This window comes from Elephas maximus, chromosome 8 (assembly GCF_024166365.1).
Source record: "Elephas maximus indicus isolate mEleMax1 chromosome 8, mEleMax1 primary haplotype, whole genome shotgun sequence".
NCBI classification, from domain to species: domain Eukaryota; kingdom Metazoa; phylum Chordata; class Mammalia; order Proboscidea; family Elephantidae; genus Elephas; species Elephas maximus.
Window position 1 is genome coordinate 5,589,049 of NC_064826.1, and position 19,721 is coordinate 5,608,769.

General features: G+C 40.1%; 2 protein-coding genes across 2 annotated transcripts; both read right to left on the reverse strand.

The window, feature by feature from the left end:
- Positions 1-1,025: 1,025 nt before the first annotated feature.
- Positions 1,026-1,967, reverse strand: LOC126082105 (olfactory receptor 2A1/2A42-like). Its single transcript, XM_049894558.1, has one exon. It carries the CDS (start codon positions 1,965-1,967, stop codon positions 1,026-1,028), a length of 942 nt encoding a protein of 313 aa, XP_049750515.1.
- Positions 1,968-13,215: 11,248 nt separating this feature from the next.
- Positions 13,216-14,148, reverse strand: LOC126081678 (olfactory receptor 2A25-like). Its single transcript, XM_049893676.1, has one exon. The coding sequence runs from the start codon at positions 14,146-14,148 to the stop codon at positions 13,216-13,218; it is 933 nt and encodes a 310-aa protein (XP_049749633.1).
- Between the last annotated feature and the right edge of the window lie 5,573 nt (positions 14,149-19,721).

Consider the following 19,721-nt stretch of genomic DNA (forward strand, 5'->3'; position numbering starts at 1 on the left):
GCATCGTTTCATGTATACTATATATCAACTGTATTTTATAAAAAAAAAATATTTTATATATAATAAAATATAGTTGATATATAATATAAATTGATGTATTTGAATATATTATGCAAACTTATGCATTATGAAGACAATATGCATTATGCAAATTATTGTATTATGAAAATTATATTTATTATGTTAACTTTTTTATATGTATTATGCAAACTATATTTATATAAAAAATATATATACATATATATGTGGTCTCTATGAGTTGGAATTGACTCAATAGCAATGGGTTTGGTTCAGTTTATATATATATATATCAACACTCAATTTTCTGGAGAATCCATAAACAATCGAAATTTTTTTTCTTTGTGATACCCATGATCGGCCTACTCAAGGAGAGAATGTCCGGTATGGCCCCTTTGCTGTCATCTAACCAGTTGACCCAAAAATTTGTAAACACCATATGGGAATTTTTTCTTTTCATCTCTGCTGTATGTCTTGTTTTTACTTTGCTCCTTCACTCAACCTACTGACTGACGCCCTGAAGTGAGTCAGTAACTTTTGTACAAAATTTCTCAACAGCATGCAACACAACTAAGTATCCCCAAGTTATCCTTTAACAGGGCAAGTACAATTGTGGGAAAAGGGACACGATGCCATTGTGTGTGAGGATCATGTCCCTTGGCTGCAGCATTTTTTTTCTACCAAATCCTGTAATGTCTGTTGTAAGTGAGTCTGCATAGCCAGATTGGGGCAGTAGAGAGGCTGTATTCAACTTTCAGGGCACAGAAATGTGAATTAAAATAATTTTTAATCTCATAGATCCTCAACTCGATGAGCAATAAAAGAAAAAAAATGTATCTGATAAAATCATACCTAATAGAAGATCAATGAATGCAAGAAAGCTAAATATATTCCTGCAAAGCCAGAGGGAAGGTTTGCTCTTGGGTCAGGAGGGTGCACATAAGAAGATAGTAGTGAGCTTTTCTGGCACCAAGACTAGAGACCTACTTGGGCTGGTGTCTCAGGGGTCACCTGAATCGGAAGTGACTCTCCTTGCACAGCGCTCTCCACAAGGCACTCTTCATCTCTGCATTCCTCAGGCTGTAGATCAGGGGATTTAGCATAGGGTTGAAAATGCTATAGAACAGGAAAAGGACCTTCTGCTGCTCCTCAGGGTGGCGGGATTTGGGGGCCATGTACATGACAATGGCACTGCCGAAGAAGAGCCCAACCACAAAGAGATGGGAGGAACAGGTGGAGAAGGCCTTTCTGCATCCCTTCCTGGACTGGATCTTCAGGATGGCAAAGAGGATACAGGTGTAGGAGACCAGCACCAGGCAGAGTGGCCCCACTAAAGTGAAAATAGAGGCAACAAAGATGACCACTTGATTGAGCCAGGTGTCAGCACATGCCAGCTTGAGGACAGACAGAATTTCACAGAAGAAGTGGTTTATTTCATGAGGTCCACAGAAGGGCAATCTCAGGATGAGACTCACATGGACCACAGCCAGGAAGGAACCACATGACCAGGAAGTGACTGCCAGGGTGATGCAGAGCTTCCAGCTCATGATGGCAGAGTACCGGAGAGGGTGACAGATGGCCACGTAGCGATCGTAGGACATCACCACCAGGAGAAGACATTCTGTCAAAGCGAAAGTCAAAAAGAAGAAGGTCTGTGTGATGCAGCCAGCAAAGGAGATAGGCATGGTGGGACTCAGGAGGTTCACCAGCATCTGGGGCACCGTGTTGCAGGTGTAGGCTATGTCGACAACGGCCAGGTGGGAGAGGAAGAAGTACATGGGGGTGTGCAGTCTGGGGTCCAGAAAGATGAGCCCCAGGATGGTCCCATTCCCCAGAAGGGTGAAGGTGTAGAACAAGGAGAAGATCCTAAAGAGGAGCAGCTGCATTCTCGGGCCAAGACAAAATCCTAGTAGGATGAACTCTGTGACTGACGTCTGATTTCCCCCCATCTTCCCATGAGAGAGATAACCGGATAGCTCTGTGACACAATTATTTAAAACATCCCCTTTATTTATTACCTCATGAATTTTTAATGCATGAAAAAATTATTAGTAAACTCTTTAAGAATTCATTCTGTTATAAAGAAGACAGTTTTTTTTTTTTCAATTAAAATTAAGGTTCAGTTTGTTTAAATTCTTAATCTCACATCAGTTTTACAGAACCGAGTTATGTCATGAGTAATTCGGTGCCTAGAGCCATTGACGCTGTGATAGACAGAAAAAAAAAAAAAACAAAAAAAACCAGAGTACAAAGAAAATAACCAAGAACTATGGATTGCCTCTCAGCCACATGTGTCCAAATCAGTAAAAAAGGTTTATGGTTACTATAAACAGAAACCCTAGTGGTAGTGGTTAAGTGCTATGGCTGCTAACCAAAAACTCAGCAATTCAAATCCACCAGGCACTCTTTGAAAACTCTATGGGGCAGTTCTACTCTGTCCTATAAGGGGGCTACGAGTTGGCATCAACTTGACCTCAATGGGTTTGATTTTTTATAAATAAACAGTAATGGAAGTACTTTAAAAATGAAAATAGTCTCAGAAAGGAAAACACTTTGACTTCAGTAGAAATCATGATTGAGTCAATTTCAGTATCTACATCTTAACTAGAGAATATCAAGTCATGTCTTACATGACATCACAAGAAGCAAATCATGAGTCAGCAACTTTTATGACAGTGTTTTTGGTTAGGGAGTAGGAAGGAAGCAGTGAGTATGATATATCTCTGTCATTTCTATCTCTATCTCTATCTGTTTATACACACACATATATATACTAACACTGCAATTTGACAACTGGCCAACTGTGATTTACAGAGTTATTAATTTACCCTAATAATTTTTTGAATGCAACCTATATTGTTAAAGCAAGTTGTTTCATCTTGCATCTCAGTGTTACAAGCTGGGTCCCAGTGTGCACAGTGTACCTGTGTTTATGTTCCCATATGCTCCCATGGATTTGGGAGGTAGATATGTGGTTGCATATGGACACGTAGGAGTCCTGGTAGTGCAATGGTTAATAGCTCAGACTGCTAACCAAACAGTCAGCAGTTTGAATCTACCAGCCACTCCTTGGGAACCCTATGGGCAGTTCTACTGTGTCCAATAGGGTCACTGTGAGTTGGAATCGACTCGATGGCAACAGGTTTGGTTTTGGTTTTGGTATGGACACACGTGAAAACAATTGCAGGCATAATTGCCCTTGTACTACCTGTATAATCCTCTTTTCTATTTGTTCTCAGGACTGAAAAATCCATGAATTGGGAGAATAAGAAATGCTATCATCTGGAATAAAAATAAGAAGGAAATAAACTCAACTTGCTGTTAATTCAGTCCTTGTTATTTGTAAAATGCATTATACCTGAAAACTCAAACACAAGAAATTGCTATTTAAGCAAAAAAACACCAGAAGACTTCAGTATATGGAAATAAGAATTTCCATATACTCAATAAGTAGCTAATAGAAAGAAATAACTGACAAACTGAAAAGTTTCTTTGTCACTTAACAAACGGCAGTGTCAACGAATTTGTGATCAGATATTTAGGCTATGAATTTGTGACAGGTCAAATTAATGAACCAGACTTTGCGACCTTGGATCTTTGGTCACAGCTTTCTCAGTAAGTTCTGTTGAAGTTCAAAATGTTTTCTAGTGCAGACACTTGGCAGGACCACTGTGAAGGCAATAGACCTGAGGCTTAGCTGCTTCTCCGATACTAACTCAAGGAAAGGTACTGACTTTGACCAGTCCTGGCTCAACGGTCATCAGTATCAACACAGATGTCAAGATGTTCCTCGGGGAACTTGGATGTAAGAGACAGGATGAATTCTAGAGATAAACTTGTGGCCACAACATGCAACTGATTAAATAGTTATCTGGAAGAGGAAAGCAAGACAAAATCAGGAAAATCGTACCTTGAGAATGTGGTGAGACCTCAAAACTCCACTCAAAGTGCTTTGGTGCAGAGAGAGGGCAAGGGCATGTGATTCAGTGAACTGGAAGTGGTGAGTTGCATGGGGGGCTGTCTGGAGAGGAAAGGAAAAGGGAAGGATGGTGGCTGTGTGGACTGTAGACACCAGATCAGAGGGACAGCGTTTCTCAGCACATCTTTAAGGATGTCCAGCGGTAGGGGGAGCCTTGGGCAGTTCTATATCTACAGTCAAGATGGATGGCTTATGTGATCAGTAATTTATAACTTTAGCTATGTGAGATCTCTGATGAGCTCCCCTTGCTCTGATTTCATGCTCCAATATAACATTAAACCAACCAACCAACCAACCAACCAACCAACCAACCAACCAACCAACCAACCAACCAACCAACCAACCAACCAACCACAACCAACCAACCAACCAACCAACCAACCAACCAACCAACCAACCAACCAACCAACCAACCAACCAACCAACCAACCAACAAACCTGTTGCTGTTGAGTCAATTCTGACTTGTAGCGACCCTATAGGTCAAAGCAGAATTGCCCCATAGGGTTTCCAAGGAGTGACTGGTGAATTTGAACTGTGACTTTTTGATTAGTAGTCAAGCTCCTAACCACTGGACCATCGGGGCTCAGTATACCATTAGCCAATAGTTCATTTTTGTGCAGATATTTCTGCAAGGGAATGTGCTGATCAGCAAAGTTCTTGGCCCGTTTTTCAGTTGCATTTTGAACTGTAGATAACAAATAAGCATTACATTATGCTACCGTGATTGTGGATGGCGCCATACACAGTTCTAAAGCTGAATCTAAGAAGTGGAGATCAGACCCTGGACAGAGGCATCCTCATTGAAGTAAGACTCAGGAAAAACATCAGACCACCCTTGACAGCCACAGGTGGGATGTCTGTTTTCCTAAGAGCATTACCAATGAACTCTCACATCACTTGGGCAAAATGCAATCTAAGCAATATGTTCAAAATTTCTCACACACAACAAGGTTTATTTGATTTTCAGGTTAATACGTATTACAAATGTCCACACCCAACAAATCTTCTGATTTTTTTTATACACATAAAGCATAGGAAAATATTTGACTGTGAAAGATGCATTTGAATCCACCCACTTATAAAACCTCTTTTCTCAATTCTCCTCTGTTTCCCTCTGTAATGCTCAAGATGAAAACATAAAAAAAGAAACACAGGGCAACCTTTTTTTTTTTTTTTTTTTAGTACTAAACTGATAAAAAAAATAGGCAAATGAAAAAGATCAGAGAACTTTAGCACAGTTGCCCTATTTGTTTCAAACTTAATTTCTTCTACTGCAGTGGAATAGGCTTGTTCATTTTTCTATCCCTGCGAGTTAATAACATCTGTTGGCTGACAGTGAATGAATGTAAATAAATGAACAAACACCTAAATATTGATATGCTTATATTAGATACTATTTCTTTTAAAATATACTGCAATTATGTCAAGTTCAGCCCATTCCTCCCAAAGGAAAGAACAGTTTAGCAATTAAGAAGAATCATACCCCAATGATCTATATTAAAACAAGGCATTTAAAATTTTGGATATATTTCTCTATTTTGCTTTTTTTTTCTCATTTTATACTTAAATGACATGTCTAATGTTTAAAACTACCAAATAAAAACTAAACAGATTATATTTTCTAAGGAGATAGGAGAGTTAAAGAGGGTAGCTTGAAGCATAGCCCAGTTCCAAAGGTAAATTTTAGGTATAGCCACACATATTAACTTATATTTATTATATATGCACAATTTCAGAATTTATAAAATGGGAAAATGTTATCTGGTGAAGATATAATCAGACATCTATAAAGCTCTAAAATAAATAAGAAGGAAATCATGTCTTCATCTGCAAACAAAGCTTCAGAACTTAATGGAACCCGTTTTTGTTTTTTTTTGGCATCCATATTTTAAAAAGAAAATGTCAAAGTTTAATGAGCTGACTAGTTCTTTTCTAAAATAGTGGGCATGAGTAAAGCAGGATTCCTATAATGGTCACCTACTATGACATCCATAAATCAACTGAAGAGTAGGGCGGCTTGCTTGCAAGTAACAAGAGAGAACTAAAAACGAGTCCATCTTCCTGCCTCCACAGTTGTAAACCCAGATTTGGCAAAGTTGACTTACGGGGTGAGAATTGAAAGATCAGTGATGTTCTGGGTGTAGGAACTCCTGTGGACCACGGACAAGAGCTGAGTGCCAGTCTCGTGTAATCACAGGCTCTCCACTTGCAGGCCGATCATCACTGATGTTCTCTATGGAGTCCTTCCTGTGGTCAGGCACAGCAGAAGCAGGTAAGGAAGCAGGTTGACTGTTCTGACCTTTATGGAGATTTTACCTTGAAAAGAGCAGGAGAGACAGCAGTGGCAGTAAAAGGGCACACAATAAACATAGAAATACTACATGAAAATGAAAGGTATTATTCACCATCTCACCCTTCTCCCACCTTGAGGTAACACTTCACTCACTTTCGTGTACTTTTTCCATCTCCACCTCAAACACTTTCCTCTGGGCTACAGAGCAACTCACATTTGCACAACTTTATGGAGTATGGGAACATAGGTGTCTGACACTGCCCTTAAACCTGTGCTTAATGACAGAGGCACAGGAGACAGATTGAGTATCCACTCTGCTTCACACCCACTGCAGGAAACCTGCTCTCAGGGACTTGGCGTGAGAGAACAGACCCTTGTGGGTGTGCTGACAGAAATTAAGTCCAGGATTCATAAATCACCACCATCTGTTAGTTTTCCTGATGTAGGATTGCTCCGTAATATACCCTACTATTATTTCTTTTGGCTAGGAAAATTATTCCATGTATCTAATGTAAATCATAATATAGAACTTCTTTATTTCTTCTTTTCAGTGTCTTCTTTCCCAAACAAATCTCTGTCACATGGATGTTTCTCCATCAATGAAAACAAAATGCAGATTCTAGTAATTTGTCTGTAAAATATACATCTAATTTTGCACCACTTTTCCCTGGAACCAATCATATAGGATGCTAATGACGAGCATATATGTTTAGTACTAACACAGCATTGATTTTCCTTTCCAATGCTTAAATAAAGAATGAAGGTAGCACAGTGACAGTCAACAAGACCAGACGCTACATGTCTAAGGCATTTATGGTCGCATCAAAGTGAAAAACTGGTTAGCCCTTTATTGGAAGTACCTACAGGCTGAGACGGGGATCCTGTTCTCTCTGGAAGTTTCTGTAGGAGGTGCAGAGCCCTGCTTCTGTTCCAGATGGAAAATGTGTCAGCATCTTCAGCAAAAGAGATTTTATTCTCTGATGGGCTGAACTTGGTTCCTTGGGACATAGAGGGGTGTCATGAGACACAGGCATGCCCCTTTCCACTGAGAATAGGGAAGAAGCTTTGTCATCTGTCCTTGTCCCTGCAGGATGCACAGTCAGGAATTGGAGACAGCCCCAGAACTCACCCCAAGGCAGCATCATCTATCACATTTCCCAAATACTCGGCATCATGGCTGTCATGAGCTCCTCACAACCTGTCCCCAAATCTCGGTGGTTCTGGGCATCTGCCAGGGACCAGCCCTTGTGAACAATGAGCATGCCCCCCCATCCATGCAGAATCTCAGCTTCTCCCCAGTGTGACCAGGGTCCCTGAGGCAGCAGCAGCAGAGTTGGGAAGAAAGCAAGTTAGAGCCCAGGACCCCTAAAATCACCCAGTTCCAAGTAACAGTTCAGAAGTCTGTAAATGCTGTGTGGAGCATTAGGGAGCAAGGTGCAAAGAGGGTCATCCATAGAGTGTCTCCGTGGAGCTCAGTAGGATCTGCCCGGAGAAAGGGTGCATAGGTCACAAACCACCCATGTAGGTCTGCCCTGGATGTGTCCTCCAACCTCTCTGTTTTAAAGTGGGGAGACTCTGAGTTCAGACCCTCAAGGAAAGGATGAGAGATGACCCTCTCCAAGGTTTCCTCTAGGAGGTTCCTGCATCCTCTGAGAAGAGAAGGAATTTCTCTGCCTAAGATTCTCCCATATTTGTTTGTATTCCTCTGCATTTCTGTACTAGACATAAAAAAAAAAAAACATAAGAGAGTAAAAATATTATTAGAAATCTTAAGTCAATCAGTCGTGTAAGTAACAAACTAATTTGTTCTTTACAGCATGATCCCTGACCTGCTGAGGTTGTGGTGTGTTAAAAAATAACCAAAACTCAAAGAAATTGTAACATAAATTTTAATCTGAGTAGTCATTCTATACTTGCGTAGGGAGATCATTTTGTTTCTAGAAACAAGTGGCTCAAAGTTGACTAGTTACAATGGTTAAAAAAAAAAACTTTGAAGTAGCTCAAAACAATAATACAATATTTGGTTGTTTTATAATTTATTAAACTATTTGCAAATTGGAAGAGCTCATGTGGTCTTCTTACATGAAGAAATTGAAGAAGAAGCACTCCCGAGGACTGGAGATTTTCCAGAAGCTTAGATACTTTTTTCTTAAAGAATGCAATTTTCCATGGTGACCATGTACTTAATGGTTAGTAAGTTAGCATTAAAAAATAGGTCCTAAAATTTTGCCCTTTTACCCAATGGTTACTGTGAGACCTACTGAAATTGAAATTAAGGAAGCCCACAGTCTTTTTCATCAAATCATAAAATAATGGTTTTGACTACCCTTTTCTGGCTGGAAAAGACAAATTTACAATGCTGTAGAGCAGTTTCTGGTGTAAGAAACAAGTCAATAATTTGCAGTTTGGGTCAGGCTTTTTATGGTTAATTTTTCATTTCATGGGTAAAAAAACCACTTAAAATCAAAGTAAGATGTCTTTTATTATTTTTTTTCTTTCACAGGCATAATCCTGGGGGAATCTGGGACCATTTGTCCAGTTTTGAGGACACACACATCCACTGTGGGAAGAAACTCACATTTAGTGACAAAAAAACCGCTCCTGATCAACACAGAAAACTTCCTTCTTTCCTTTCTTTTTATGATCTGGCCGATCTGCAGAAAAGGAGGAAATCAGGAAACAGACATAGAAGAGAAAAAATTAGCAGCCAATTGAAATGCTATGACAACAATAGTTTTAGGGCATTGTTTTCTATATTCAACACTATATGACCATAAATTATCAATAGTCACTTTAGGGTACACACACACAAAAAAAAAAATGAACTAAGACAATCAGAAATTAAATATAAAATTTTATGATGGCAAACAAATTTAGAAAAATGCATCACCTCAAAATTGTTTTCTACTATATATTAAACTGACATATCTTTTAACTTGTAGAGAGCTTCTAAAAGCGGTCAGAATAAAATATAAATGTATACAGGGTATACATATATTTAAAAAATAACAGAACTCAACACAGGCAGTTCTTAATTGCAATAAATATATTCTCAAATATTTACATTTTCTGCCAGTATTGAACATTTTCTGTAATCTCTGATCTTATTTCAACTTGCATTTATAACTCTTATTGTTACAGTAAATTCCACCAGAGTTTGGGCAAGATTTCCATTTGAAAGGAGAGTAAGTAAAGTTTAACATAAGGATAAATTTAAATACCTCCCAAACAAAATCACTCTCAGAATTGGTTTGCAAAATGTTGGCTTTTAACAATGAAACAAATATCCAAGTCAAGAGTGAATGTTTCTTCAGAAAGTCACCACAGGCATGTTCACTGATGGAAAATAACAATTGTAAACATTGTTAATTGGATCAATATTGAGCCCTGGTGGAGTAGTGGTTAAGAGCTTGACTGCTAACCAAAAGGTCAGCAGTTCAAATCCACCAGCCGCTCCTGGGAAACACTATGGGACAGTTCTACTCTGTCCTATCCGGTTGCTATGAGTCGGAACTGACTTGAGGGCACCTAACAACAACGACATGTGTTAAAAGGTCAATGCTTCACTTGGAATTTTGAAACATGGGGAAATAAAAAGGCAGACTTGGTTAGAGCTATGCAGCACAGCCCAAGACATTGAAACTTCACAGGATAAGACACCTGTGTTATGAGTGCTGGAGTTGTGACCTATTTGGAAGGATTTTTCTAGTCTTGAAGAAATAGTCTTCAGCATTATTCAACTCCATTTCCTCTGATTTTGGGGTCCTTGAGCCATGTTCTTATTTTTTATTCATTCCTCAATTTTTTTTATAGTCTTGGAGCAGCTTAGATAACGGTAAATGTTCTCTTTTCTCTCCGTTATAAAGACTGAAATTGGCATCTGGGTTAACCATGATCATCTTGTGAGTTCTGTGAGGCTCAGTCAGTTCTCTCCACCCAGGTCAATTCTGGTGAACAGAAGTTACTTTCTGGACCTACGGAGCTGATGAGCTGTCCTGATGCCCCTAAAGATCTCATCAAAAGGGGTTGGTGGTCTGCTGTTTTGGACTTTTCTTTGTTCCTCTTTTACCAAGTTTATGGGACCACTTTTGCAATGCCCAGCCTAAAAAAAGAAAAACTTTTATGTTTATATCAGTGGTTCTTAATATTTTATGAGGTCTCGTATGCCGATGTTAGGGGTTTCTTTGTCATTCTCCCCTCTGGACTTCCCACATCACCGATGCACAGAGAACTTTGCTTACAATAAGAGATCCATAGAGCACTGAAAACCGTCCAGTTATTTCCTAACACCTATAGACTCCTGAGGTCGGCAGCTCGAATCCGCCAGATGCTTCTTGGAAGCTGTATGGGGCACTTCTACTCAGTCCTATAGGGTCTCTATGAGTCAGAATCGACTCGACGGCAGCAGGCTTTTTGGTTTATAGACTCCTGGGAAACCCTGGTGGCATAGTGGTTAAAAACTATGGCTGCTAACCAAAAGGTCGACAGTTCTAATCCACCAGGTGCTCCTATAGGGTCGCTACGGGTAGGAATCAACTCTATGGCAATGGGTTGATTGGGTTATAGACTCCTGAGAGCCCTGGTAGCAACCCTATGGGGCAGTTCTACTCTGTTCTTTAGGGTCACTATGAGTCGGAATCAACTCCACTGCAACGGGTTTACAGTGGCCCAAGTGGTTGAGTTCTGTACTATTAAAACTACTAACCAAAAGGTTGACGGTTCGAACCCACCAGCTGTTCCACCTGAGAAAGATGTGGCAGTCTGCTTCTGTAAAGATTTACAGCCTTGGAAACACCACGGGGCAGTTTTACCCTTTCCTATAGACTCGTTATGAGTCAGACTGGAGGGCAACCAGTTTTACAGACTTGATAAAGGAGCACCGCATCAGGTAAACGTCGATACTCAGATTATGATTTCATAGTCTGATCAGCCAGGATTTCCACAGAAATGATAAATTGGAGAGGTTAGTATGGATTTACTGACCGAATTAAGTATCAGCCTTTATTAAGAATTAAACATTAACCCAATAAAAAAGAGCACTTATCCCTTTATTGCGATGGTGGTATTTGTTCAGTAATATAAAACACTTTAGTGCAATTGGGTAGTTTCTTCTAAGCCCCCAAAATCAAAACTGTGCAGCAGTGTTTAACTCCTTAACCAAGGCTTGAACAGAACTTTTTCCTTCAATTTACTCTAGGGTTTAATTTACAATCAAAACATTCCTATAACTGCTTAAGGCCTTTACTCATCTTCAGGTTTTATTGCATTTCAAGTAATAGATACCTGATGATACCAAAACAACATTTCAAAGGTAAAACTTGTAAAGTATATTGGTTTGCTTTAACCACTTTAAAAACAAAACAAAACAAACACCAGTATTATTTTCTTCTAAGCAGAAGAAAAATACCAAAAAATAAAACCTTGCCTGTGCATTTAGCCACAAAATAACTTGGTCAGAATATTTATGTTCTTTCATCAGGAGGAAATCTTTGCAATTACATAAATACCTCACTTAACTTTTTTTCTTTTGAGATTATGGTCAGGCACATAGTGTTCTATAGAGAGAGAGTGTCAGGAAATTCCTCTTTGTGAAGCTATCATTTTGAGATTTGGACATTGAATGAATAAACGATGAATTTTCCCACCTTGTTTCCCCCTTAACCCCCCTTGGGCATTCTGTCTTTTATTCCTTTTCCATCCCTCATATTCATCATGATTCTTTTCCTGTGAACATTCTCTTACAGAACTTCTCCCATATCATCTCTCTGTTCTAAACACAACGATTTAGGCACAGTTTTAAAGATCACACATCGTGTAGGAGACGAGTTTTGCAAATCTTTCCAGATTTCTGTGAGAAACTCAGTTTTAAAAGTCCAATACAGAAAAATTAGGTTGATTTCATGCAGGGGCAAACAGAGATAAACGTGCTCAGAATCATATTTTTTGTCTCAAATTTAGAAAATCGTGATGTTGGATGAAGCCAGGAATGCCGATAAAGGAGAGAATTGGACCCATCACCTCCAGATAATCCAGTATTGAGTATTGATTGAATATTCAGGAGCAGAGATGTCAACTTTCACTCTCTGTGCCCACACGGAGCACAGACTCTCACAGGCTGATCCGGGATATTGTGTTCAGAGCCACTTCCTCCAAAAGGCTCGCAGAGTCAGTTAAGGTCAAAATCTCCTCTCCCTAGAAACCATTCATTAAGTGTTAAAAAAAAAAAAGGTCAAAAAAGTTTGGGAAACACTGGCTTAAAAATTTGAATGGAATTCTTCTTTTCCAAAGAACTTTTCACAGCCTTCATCATGCTAGTATGAATTGTGAGCCCCAAAGTGTGGCATCTGGTATGTGCTAATTCCCTAACTTATTTGGCCACGGAACTTATTTTTTAAAAAAGGGTTGCTTGAGGGACTAGTGTTTCAAAGAAAACATTTTGGGTGATATGAGATTTGACATAGCTTGAAAAGAATATTATAAAGGGTGTGTGTCAGATCCATGGTTCCCAATTCCTGGTCCATAGACCGGCTGTACCACAATTTGCTATTGACAGTACTTGAAAGGAAACCCTGGTGGCATAGTGGTTAAGTGCTGTGGCTGCTAACCAAAGGGTCAGCAGTTCAAATCCGCCAGGCACTCCTTGGAAACTCCATGGGGCAGTTCTGCTCTGTCCTATAGGGTTGCTATGAGTGAGAATCGACTCGATGGCACTTGGTTTGGTTTTTGTTTGTTTGTTTGTTTTAGTACTTGAAAACAGATTTCTAGAATTAATTCCACATCTACTGAATCAATGTTCCAGTGGTGGGGCCAGAGATATCTCTAGTTTTAATGAGTGTCTCAGGTAATTCTGCCACTGGATTGGGTTTGGAACCTCTGAAGATAATAGCTCCATAGGTCACTTTCAACTGTACTGTTACTGTTTTTTCATGAAGCTCTTTCTTTGCCTAGCACCTTCTTCAAGGCATTCTTCACTTCTTTGTTCCTCAGGCTGTAGATCAGGGGGTTGAGCATGGGATTGAAAAGACTGTGGAACAGGAGGAGGTATTTCTTCTGCTCCTTGGGATTCCCATATCTGGGTCCAACATACATGATAATGGCTGTGCCATAAAAGAGTCCAACCACACAGAGGTGGGAAGAGCAGGTGGAGAAGGCTTTCTGGCACCCCTCCCCAGACTGGATCTTTAGGATGGCACATAGAATATGAATGTAGGATATGACAACGGAGGAGAAGGGTCCCACCAGCACAGACACTGCCCCAGCCAAGACCGTGATCTCGTTAATGTGGGTGTCTGCACAGGCAAGTTTGAGAACAGCTATGATTTCACAGAAAAAGTGATTAACTCTCTGGGGTCCACAGAAGGGCAGTGGCAGAAGCAACACTAGATGCACCAGGGCAAGGAGTACTCCTAAAATCCAGGAAGTCACTGCCAGAGTAAGGGAGGGCCTCCAGCTCATGATGGCAGAGTACCGGAGGGGGTGGCAGATGGCCACATAGCGATCATAGGACATCACCACCAGGAGAAAACATTCCGTGTGAGCGAAAGTCAAAAAGAGGAAGGTCTGTGTGACACAGCCAGCAAAAGAGATGGGTGAGGTGGGACTCAGGAGGTTCACCAGCATCTGAGGTACCGTGTTGCAGGCGTAGGCTATGTCGACGATGGCCAAGTGGGAGAGGAAGAAGTACATGGGGGTGTGCAGTCTGGGGTCCAGTGAGATGAGCCCCAGGATGGCCCCGTTCCCCAGCAGGGTGAAGGCGTAGAACAGGGAGAAAAGCCCAAATAGGAGCATCTGAACCCTCAGGCCAAGGGGAAACCCCAGGAGAATGAACTCTGTGACAGTTGTCATATTGTCTCCCATATCCCTATGAGAGAGGAAATTGAGTTAATCTTCAAGGTTTAAGTGCTTAAAAACAAACTTATGTTAACTTCTTTGATATTTTGTTTGTTTGTTTGTTTGTTTTGTGATGCAGGGAGGTATTCAGAAACACCTGCAGTGAGTGTGATGTATTTTTTCATAAATGAGGACTTGATTCAGTAACTTTAAAAGTAACTAAAATATACGTGTGTGTATACAAACACGTGAATACACACACATATTATATACATACATATTTTTTCAATACAACAATTTCCACATTTACAATTCAATGACACTGATTACATTTTTCATGTTTGCCACTGTTGTCAATACCTTTTTCCAAAATATTCCACCGCCATTAACATAAACTCAATGCTCTCCCTCCTCCCCCCAAAACCTCCCTCATTCCCTCCCTCTGACTCCTGGTAACCATTAATAATTCTTGGTTTCTATAAATTTGCTTGTTTCATTAAAGCGAGCCCGTACAGTATTTGCCCTTTGTGACTGAATTAATTTGCTCATCATATTTTCAAGGTTCATTCGTGTTGCGGCACACATCAGAACTTCATTTTTCTCTTTACATCTTCGTAATATTCCATGATGTTAATGTTCTCTACAAGGACTAAATTTTCAAATTAGATGTTTTGTTCCATGGTAGCTTTTCTTTGATTCCATGAGTTATTCCATATCCTTCAAATAAATTTTGCTTTTATTCCCTTATGTTAATCAGAGTTATTCTCTGATAAAAAAATAAAAACAAACAAACAAAAATGAAGCCTAACTCATATACCTGCAAATGATTTAACCCTGCAGGAAGGGCAATCTCAACTGGAAAGTGTCATGATGGACAGATACTGTCTTAGTTATCTAATGCTGCTGTAACAGAAATACCACAGGTAGGTGGCTTTAACAAACAGAAATTAATTTCCTCACAGTTTAGGAGACTAGAAGTCCAAATTCAGGGCCCTGACTCTAGTGGTAGGCTTTCTCTATTTGTTGACTCTGAAGGAAGGTCCTTGTCTCTTCTGCTTCTGCTTCCTGGTTTCTTGGAGCTGTCTATGTGTCTTGACATCTATCTTACCCCATCTCTGCTCACTAGCTTGCTTATTTAATCTTTTTTATATCTCAAAGGGATTGACTGAAGACTCACCCTACCCTAATCCTGTCTCATTAACATAACACAGACAACTTGTTCTCAAATGGAATTATAACCACAGGCATAAAGGTTAGGATTTACAACACATGTATTGGGGGGACACAGTTCAATCCATAACAGACTCTAGGGTTAGGATCAGAGAGCACTTTTTCAATACCGTTGGCGTTCACCTCTGACCTGCCATCTAAATTTTCCATTCCTGCGTTTATCCTCGCTGCCACAACAGATAGCTCACAAAAGCTCTTCTTGTTCATGTTTAAAGACTTATTTTCAGCCTCAAATCTCATTTTTTTTCTTACCTAGTTTTTCACAATGAATATTTAGATGATTATTTAAGTGAATGAATGGGTTTGCACCGTGTCATTTATTTAAAATGGCGAAGCAGGATCACTAAACAGAGAGAAACAGGGTCAATAACTTTGTTGGGTTTTGACACAGCTTGAGGGACACTCTGAGATGCACAGCTCTGGGCACCATTTCTGCAGATGGGTAACAGCTGGGTGACATCTGGGAGGAACGCTTCAGAGGGGTTTCTGGACTCACTGAGAAATTGTACTAAGTCATCCTTCTATCTCTAGCTAAAATGATCAAAGAGCAGATTTTGAGCATTAAAAGAGAGTAAAACTGTACCTTAGCATGACAGGAGCTATGACAGTAAAAACTCAGAAGCAATAAAATCGATGATGGTAAAATAGATTTGACTGGAAACCTGGGGGCTAGAGGTGATTGTTGCATGAGGACTGCGATGAAGCTTCATGCAGAAGAGCCAAACATTTCCACAGTGTGGCTGAATTTCCTAACGTACTGAAAGCCTGTTGCTCATCCTAGTACTACCAAGGAAAGGCCTTGCTCTTCACGCTCCTTTGAGAAGGAAGGGTTTTATGAACTCATTATCTCCACAGGGTGCCTTCCCAATTGTCCTGAGGTCTCTGTGCAGGGCAGGAGATAACAGGTCTCACTTGCACCAGCGTGCTCCTCGGAGAGATGTGAAGAGCCCAACCACCATTGTTCTCCTGAGAGGGCAGAAGGGTGGTGGTTCCTGTCTATTTCTGTTTCTGAGGGAGTCAGAGAAAAAGATATTTTATTGTTTAAGGCAAGGACAGTTTAGTTAGGAATGTCCCCCTTACTGAAATGATACACATATAAAAATAAAACCCCGGGACCACATGAATATTGCAGCTGTCCAAACACACCAATTAGTGATAGTTTCATAAATATTTTCATTGTTACAGTCCCCAAACATTCTGGAGGACCTTGGGAGGTGCACATACGCATACCTGCTTATTGTTCGGCAGTGCAATGGATAGTGTGGGCATTCATTTTAGACATCCCCTGGGACTGGTTCTGATAATTTCGGTGTCCTTCCGCCAGGGAAATGAAGCTCTGGGAAGCAGAGGACAGATTCTGGCCCTTTCAACCCTTGGTATGGATGGGGATGGATCCAGGGTAGATACATTTTACTACTAAGGTATTTACTTGGAGGGAAGCGTTCCAATCCTGCACGGTGTTATCAACCATCTAGTACCTTAACTCTGTGTGTTTAAGTGGACATTCCAACCATTATGTCAGACCTGCAAGTTCTGAGTGGTAGAGTACATGTTGGGACTAGGGGATCCCTTGGCTATCTGCCCATTGTCACTTGTTTGCTGTGAAGCCACTTTTTTAAGATACATCTGCTGGAGACAAATTCTCTTAGGTTTCTTTATCTGAGAAAGCCTTGATTTCTCCTTCAATTCTGAAGGATGTATTTGCCATATACATGATTATACGCTGCGATTTAGAAAATAATATTGGAATCATTATTCTCTGTCCTTGGGCATAGAGAATGTGACCCAGCTGGAGCTGGGCTCACAAGGGCTCGTAAGAACTCACAAGGACTCACAAGGACACATCAACTGGGCCCTGAGGTATAAAGACAATAGCTAGGATAATCTTGGTAAATATCTTTTAGGGAACCTTTCACATTAGCCAATCAAACAGAACACAAAAGAGTTTCCACTCTTATCTTTTTCTATATGCATTTTGTGAATAGAAAATTTATTGGACCAGTGAAGACCCTCCTGACTGTCCTTACTGAAACCTATACCAATGATTGTTAAAAAGGACAATTCACAGTGTAAGATCACAGTTTCTAGCCAATCTGTGAAAAGATGAAGCTTGCAATGGTTTTGCTCATTTGTAACATTAATATATACTGACGGTCTTGTAACATTCCTTGGACTTGGGCAGACATAGCTCTAGCATCCTGCGTGTCCATTTTCCCACTTTTGTCTATTCTGTAGTATCCTCTGGACTTGGGCAGACAGGACTCCAGCAGCATGCTTGTCCATTTTCCCACTTTTGCTTTTTTGAATATATGCTGAATAAAACTTTCGTTTTGCTTTACTAAACTTTGTGATGTTCTTTCCCCACAACAGTTGACGTTTCTTTTCTTTCAGCACTTGAAAACTGTTGCGTCACTTTCTTCTGGCATACATAGTTTTGAAGGGAAAATCCACTGTCATTAGAATTGTTTTCCTTCCTTGGTAAGGTATAATTTTTTCTCTGGATGTTTCCAAGATTTTTCTTTGTATTTAGTTTTCAGAAGTTTAATTATGATATATTGTGGCGTGGATTTCTTTGGCTTTGTCTTGCTTGGGGTTCACTGTGAGTTTTGTACCTGTAGGGCTATGTCTCTTACCAGATTTTGGAATTTCAACCATTATTTCCTTGAGTACTTTTTCAGCGCCAACTCCTCTCTCCTCCCCTTCCAGTACCCCACTGATATCAGTGTTAGCTCTTTCTTATAGTCTCACAGGTTTTTGAGGCTCAGTTCTTTTCAAGTTGTATTTTTTAAGTTCTAAAATTGCCATTTCATTCTTCTTTACATCTTCTATTTCTTTGCTGGGAATTTCTCTTTGCTGAGACTTCCTATTTTTTCATTGTTTCGAGAGTGTTCACAGTTGTTCTTTGAAGTATCTGTCAGATAATTCTAATATCTCTGCCATATTGGTGTTGGCGTCTATTGTTTTTTCTCATTTGGTTTGAGATCTTCCTGGTTATTGGTATGATGAGTGATTTTTTTTTTTAATAGAACCTTGGACTTGACGTAATTCTGTATCTTATTTAAATCTTCTCTTTTAGCTAGCTTTCTCTGACATGACTGGCAAGGGAAGTGGAAGGGCTGCTACCTCATTATTACCAAGTGGAGATAGTATCCAGGTTTCCCATTTGACTTGTATTAACACCAAAGATGAGGAAGGGAATTCTAGTATTTGTTGAGTGGTGGTGGGAGTTCTGGCTCTCCGTGTGGTCTCTGTAAACACTAAAGTGGAAGTGGTCTTGTTGCCCCTGTGTGATGGTGAAAGGCGTGACTCCAACAGGCTTCTTCAATATCACACCAGTAAGGAGGGGAAGGAGGTACTCTTTCAATTGCTTGTTGGGGTAGGAGATCAGGTTTCCTGCACCCCCACCCCCCATCTCCATTCACCTTGTGGGGGATCAGGCCTCCTTATCAGATAGCAGGGAAGGATGTCCTGGCTCCTTGACTTCCTCTGACATTATCTTGGGTGGTGTTGGGTGCCTCCTTACCATCTCATGAGTGTTGAAGAATCTAGACTCCCTTTCAGCACTACTGTGTAAATGGGACTGGGATTGTATTTATTTTTTTCTGTGATGTTTCCTTGGAGTAAAATGCTTATTGTCTAAAAGTTTTATGTCTTGCTAGGCTGCACCTTTCGTGGTTCCTTGGGAGAGCAGACTTTTTTTTTTTTTTTTTTGGCTTCCATTGGCATTTCTGTGTTGCCAGCCTCTTAAGTTCTGCATCTAGAATATATGATGCAAAAAGAAAATAACCACCAGGGAACTAACCACCATGTTGTTGAGCTTTCCTAGGGCTGGGGATGGAGGGAACGACGTGTTACTGCCAAAGGGTGCCAAGTTTCTTCATGAGGTAATGAAAATGTTTTAAAACTGATCGTGGTGATGGACACACAAGCTGGTGAATATACTGAAAACCATTAAATAATACATTTTAAGTAGGTGAATTTTATTTACGTGAATTATATCTCGATAAAGTTATTAGGAAAAAAAAAAAAAAGCAAAAATTGCATTTTCCTGTCAGTAAAATGCAGTTTCCTTAATAGTTGATTATCAATCATGTTGACAGGGAATGTGGGGAAGTGAGTTGGCCTATTTTATAGCAGTATTTCATATATCCCCCACGTGTCTGTCAGTTTGTTGTACTGTGGGGCCTTGCGTGTTGCTGTGATGCTGGAAGCTATATGCCACCAGTATTCAGATACCAGCAGGGTCACCCATGGAGGACAGGTTTCAGCTGAGTTTCCAGACTAAGACAGAATAGGAAGAAGAACCCAGCAGTCAACTTCTGAAAAGCATTAGCCAGTGCAAACCTTATGAATAGCAGTGGAACATTGTC

Coding starts and splice junctions, on each gene's coding strand:
- LOC126082105 (XM_049894558.1), bottom strand. CDS start 1,967: ATGGGGGGAAATCAGACGTCAGTCACAGAGTTCATCCTACTAGGATTT.
- LOC126081678 (XM_049893676.1), bottom strand. CDS start 14,148: ATGGGAGACAATATGACAACTGTCACAGAGTTCATTCTCCTGGGGTTT.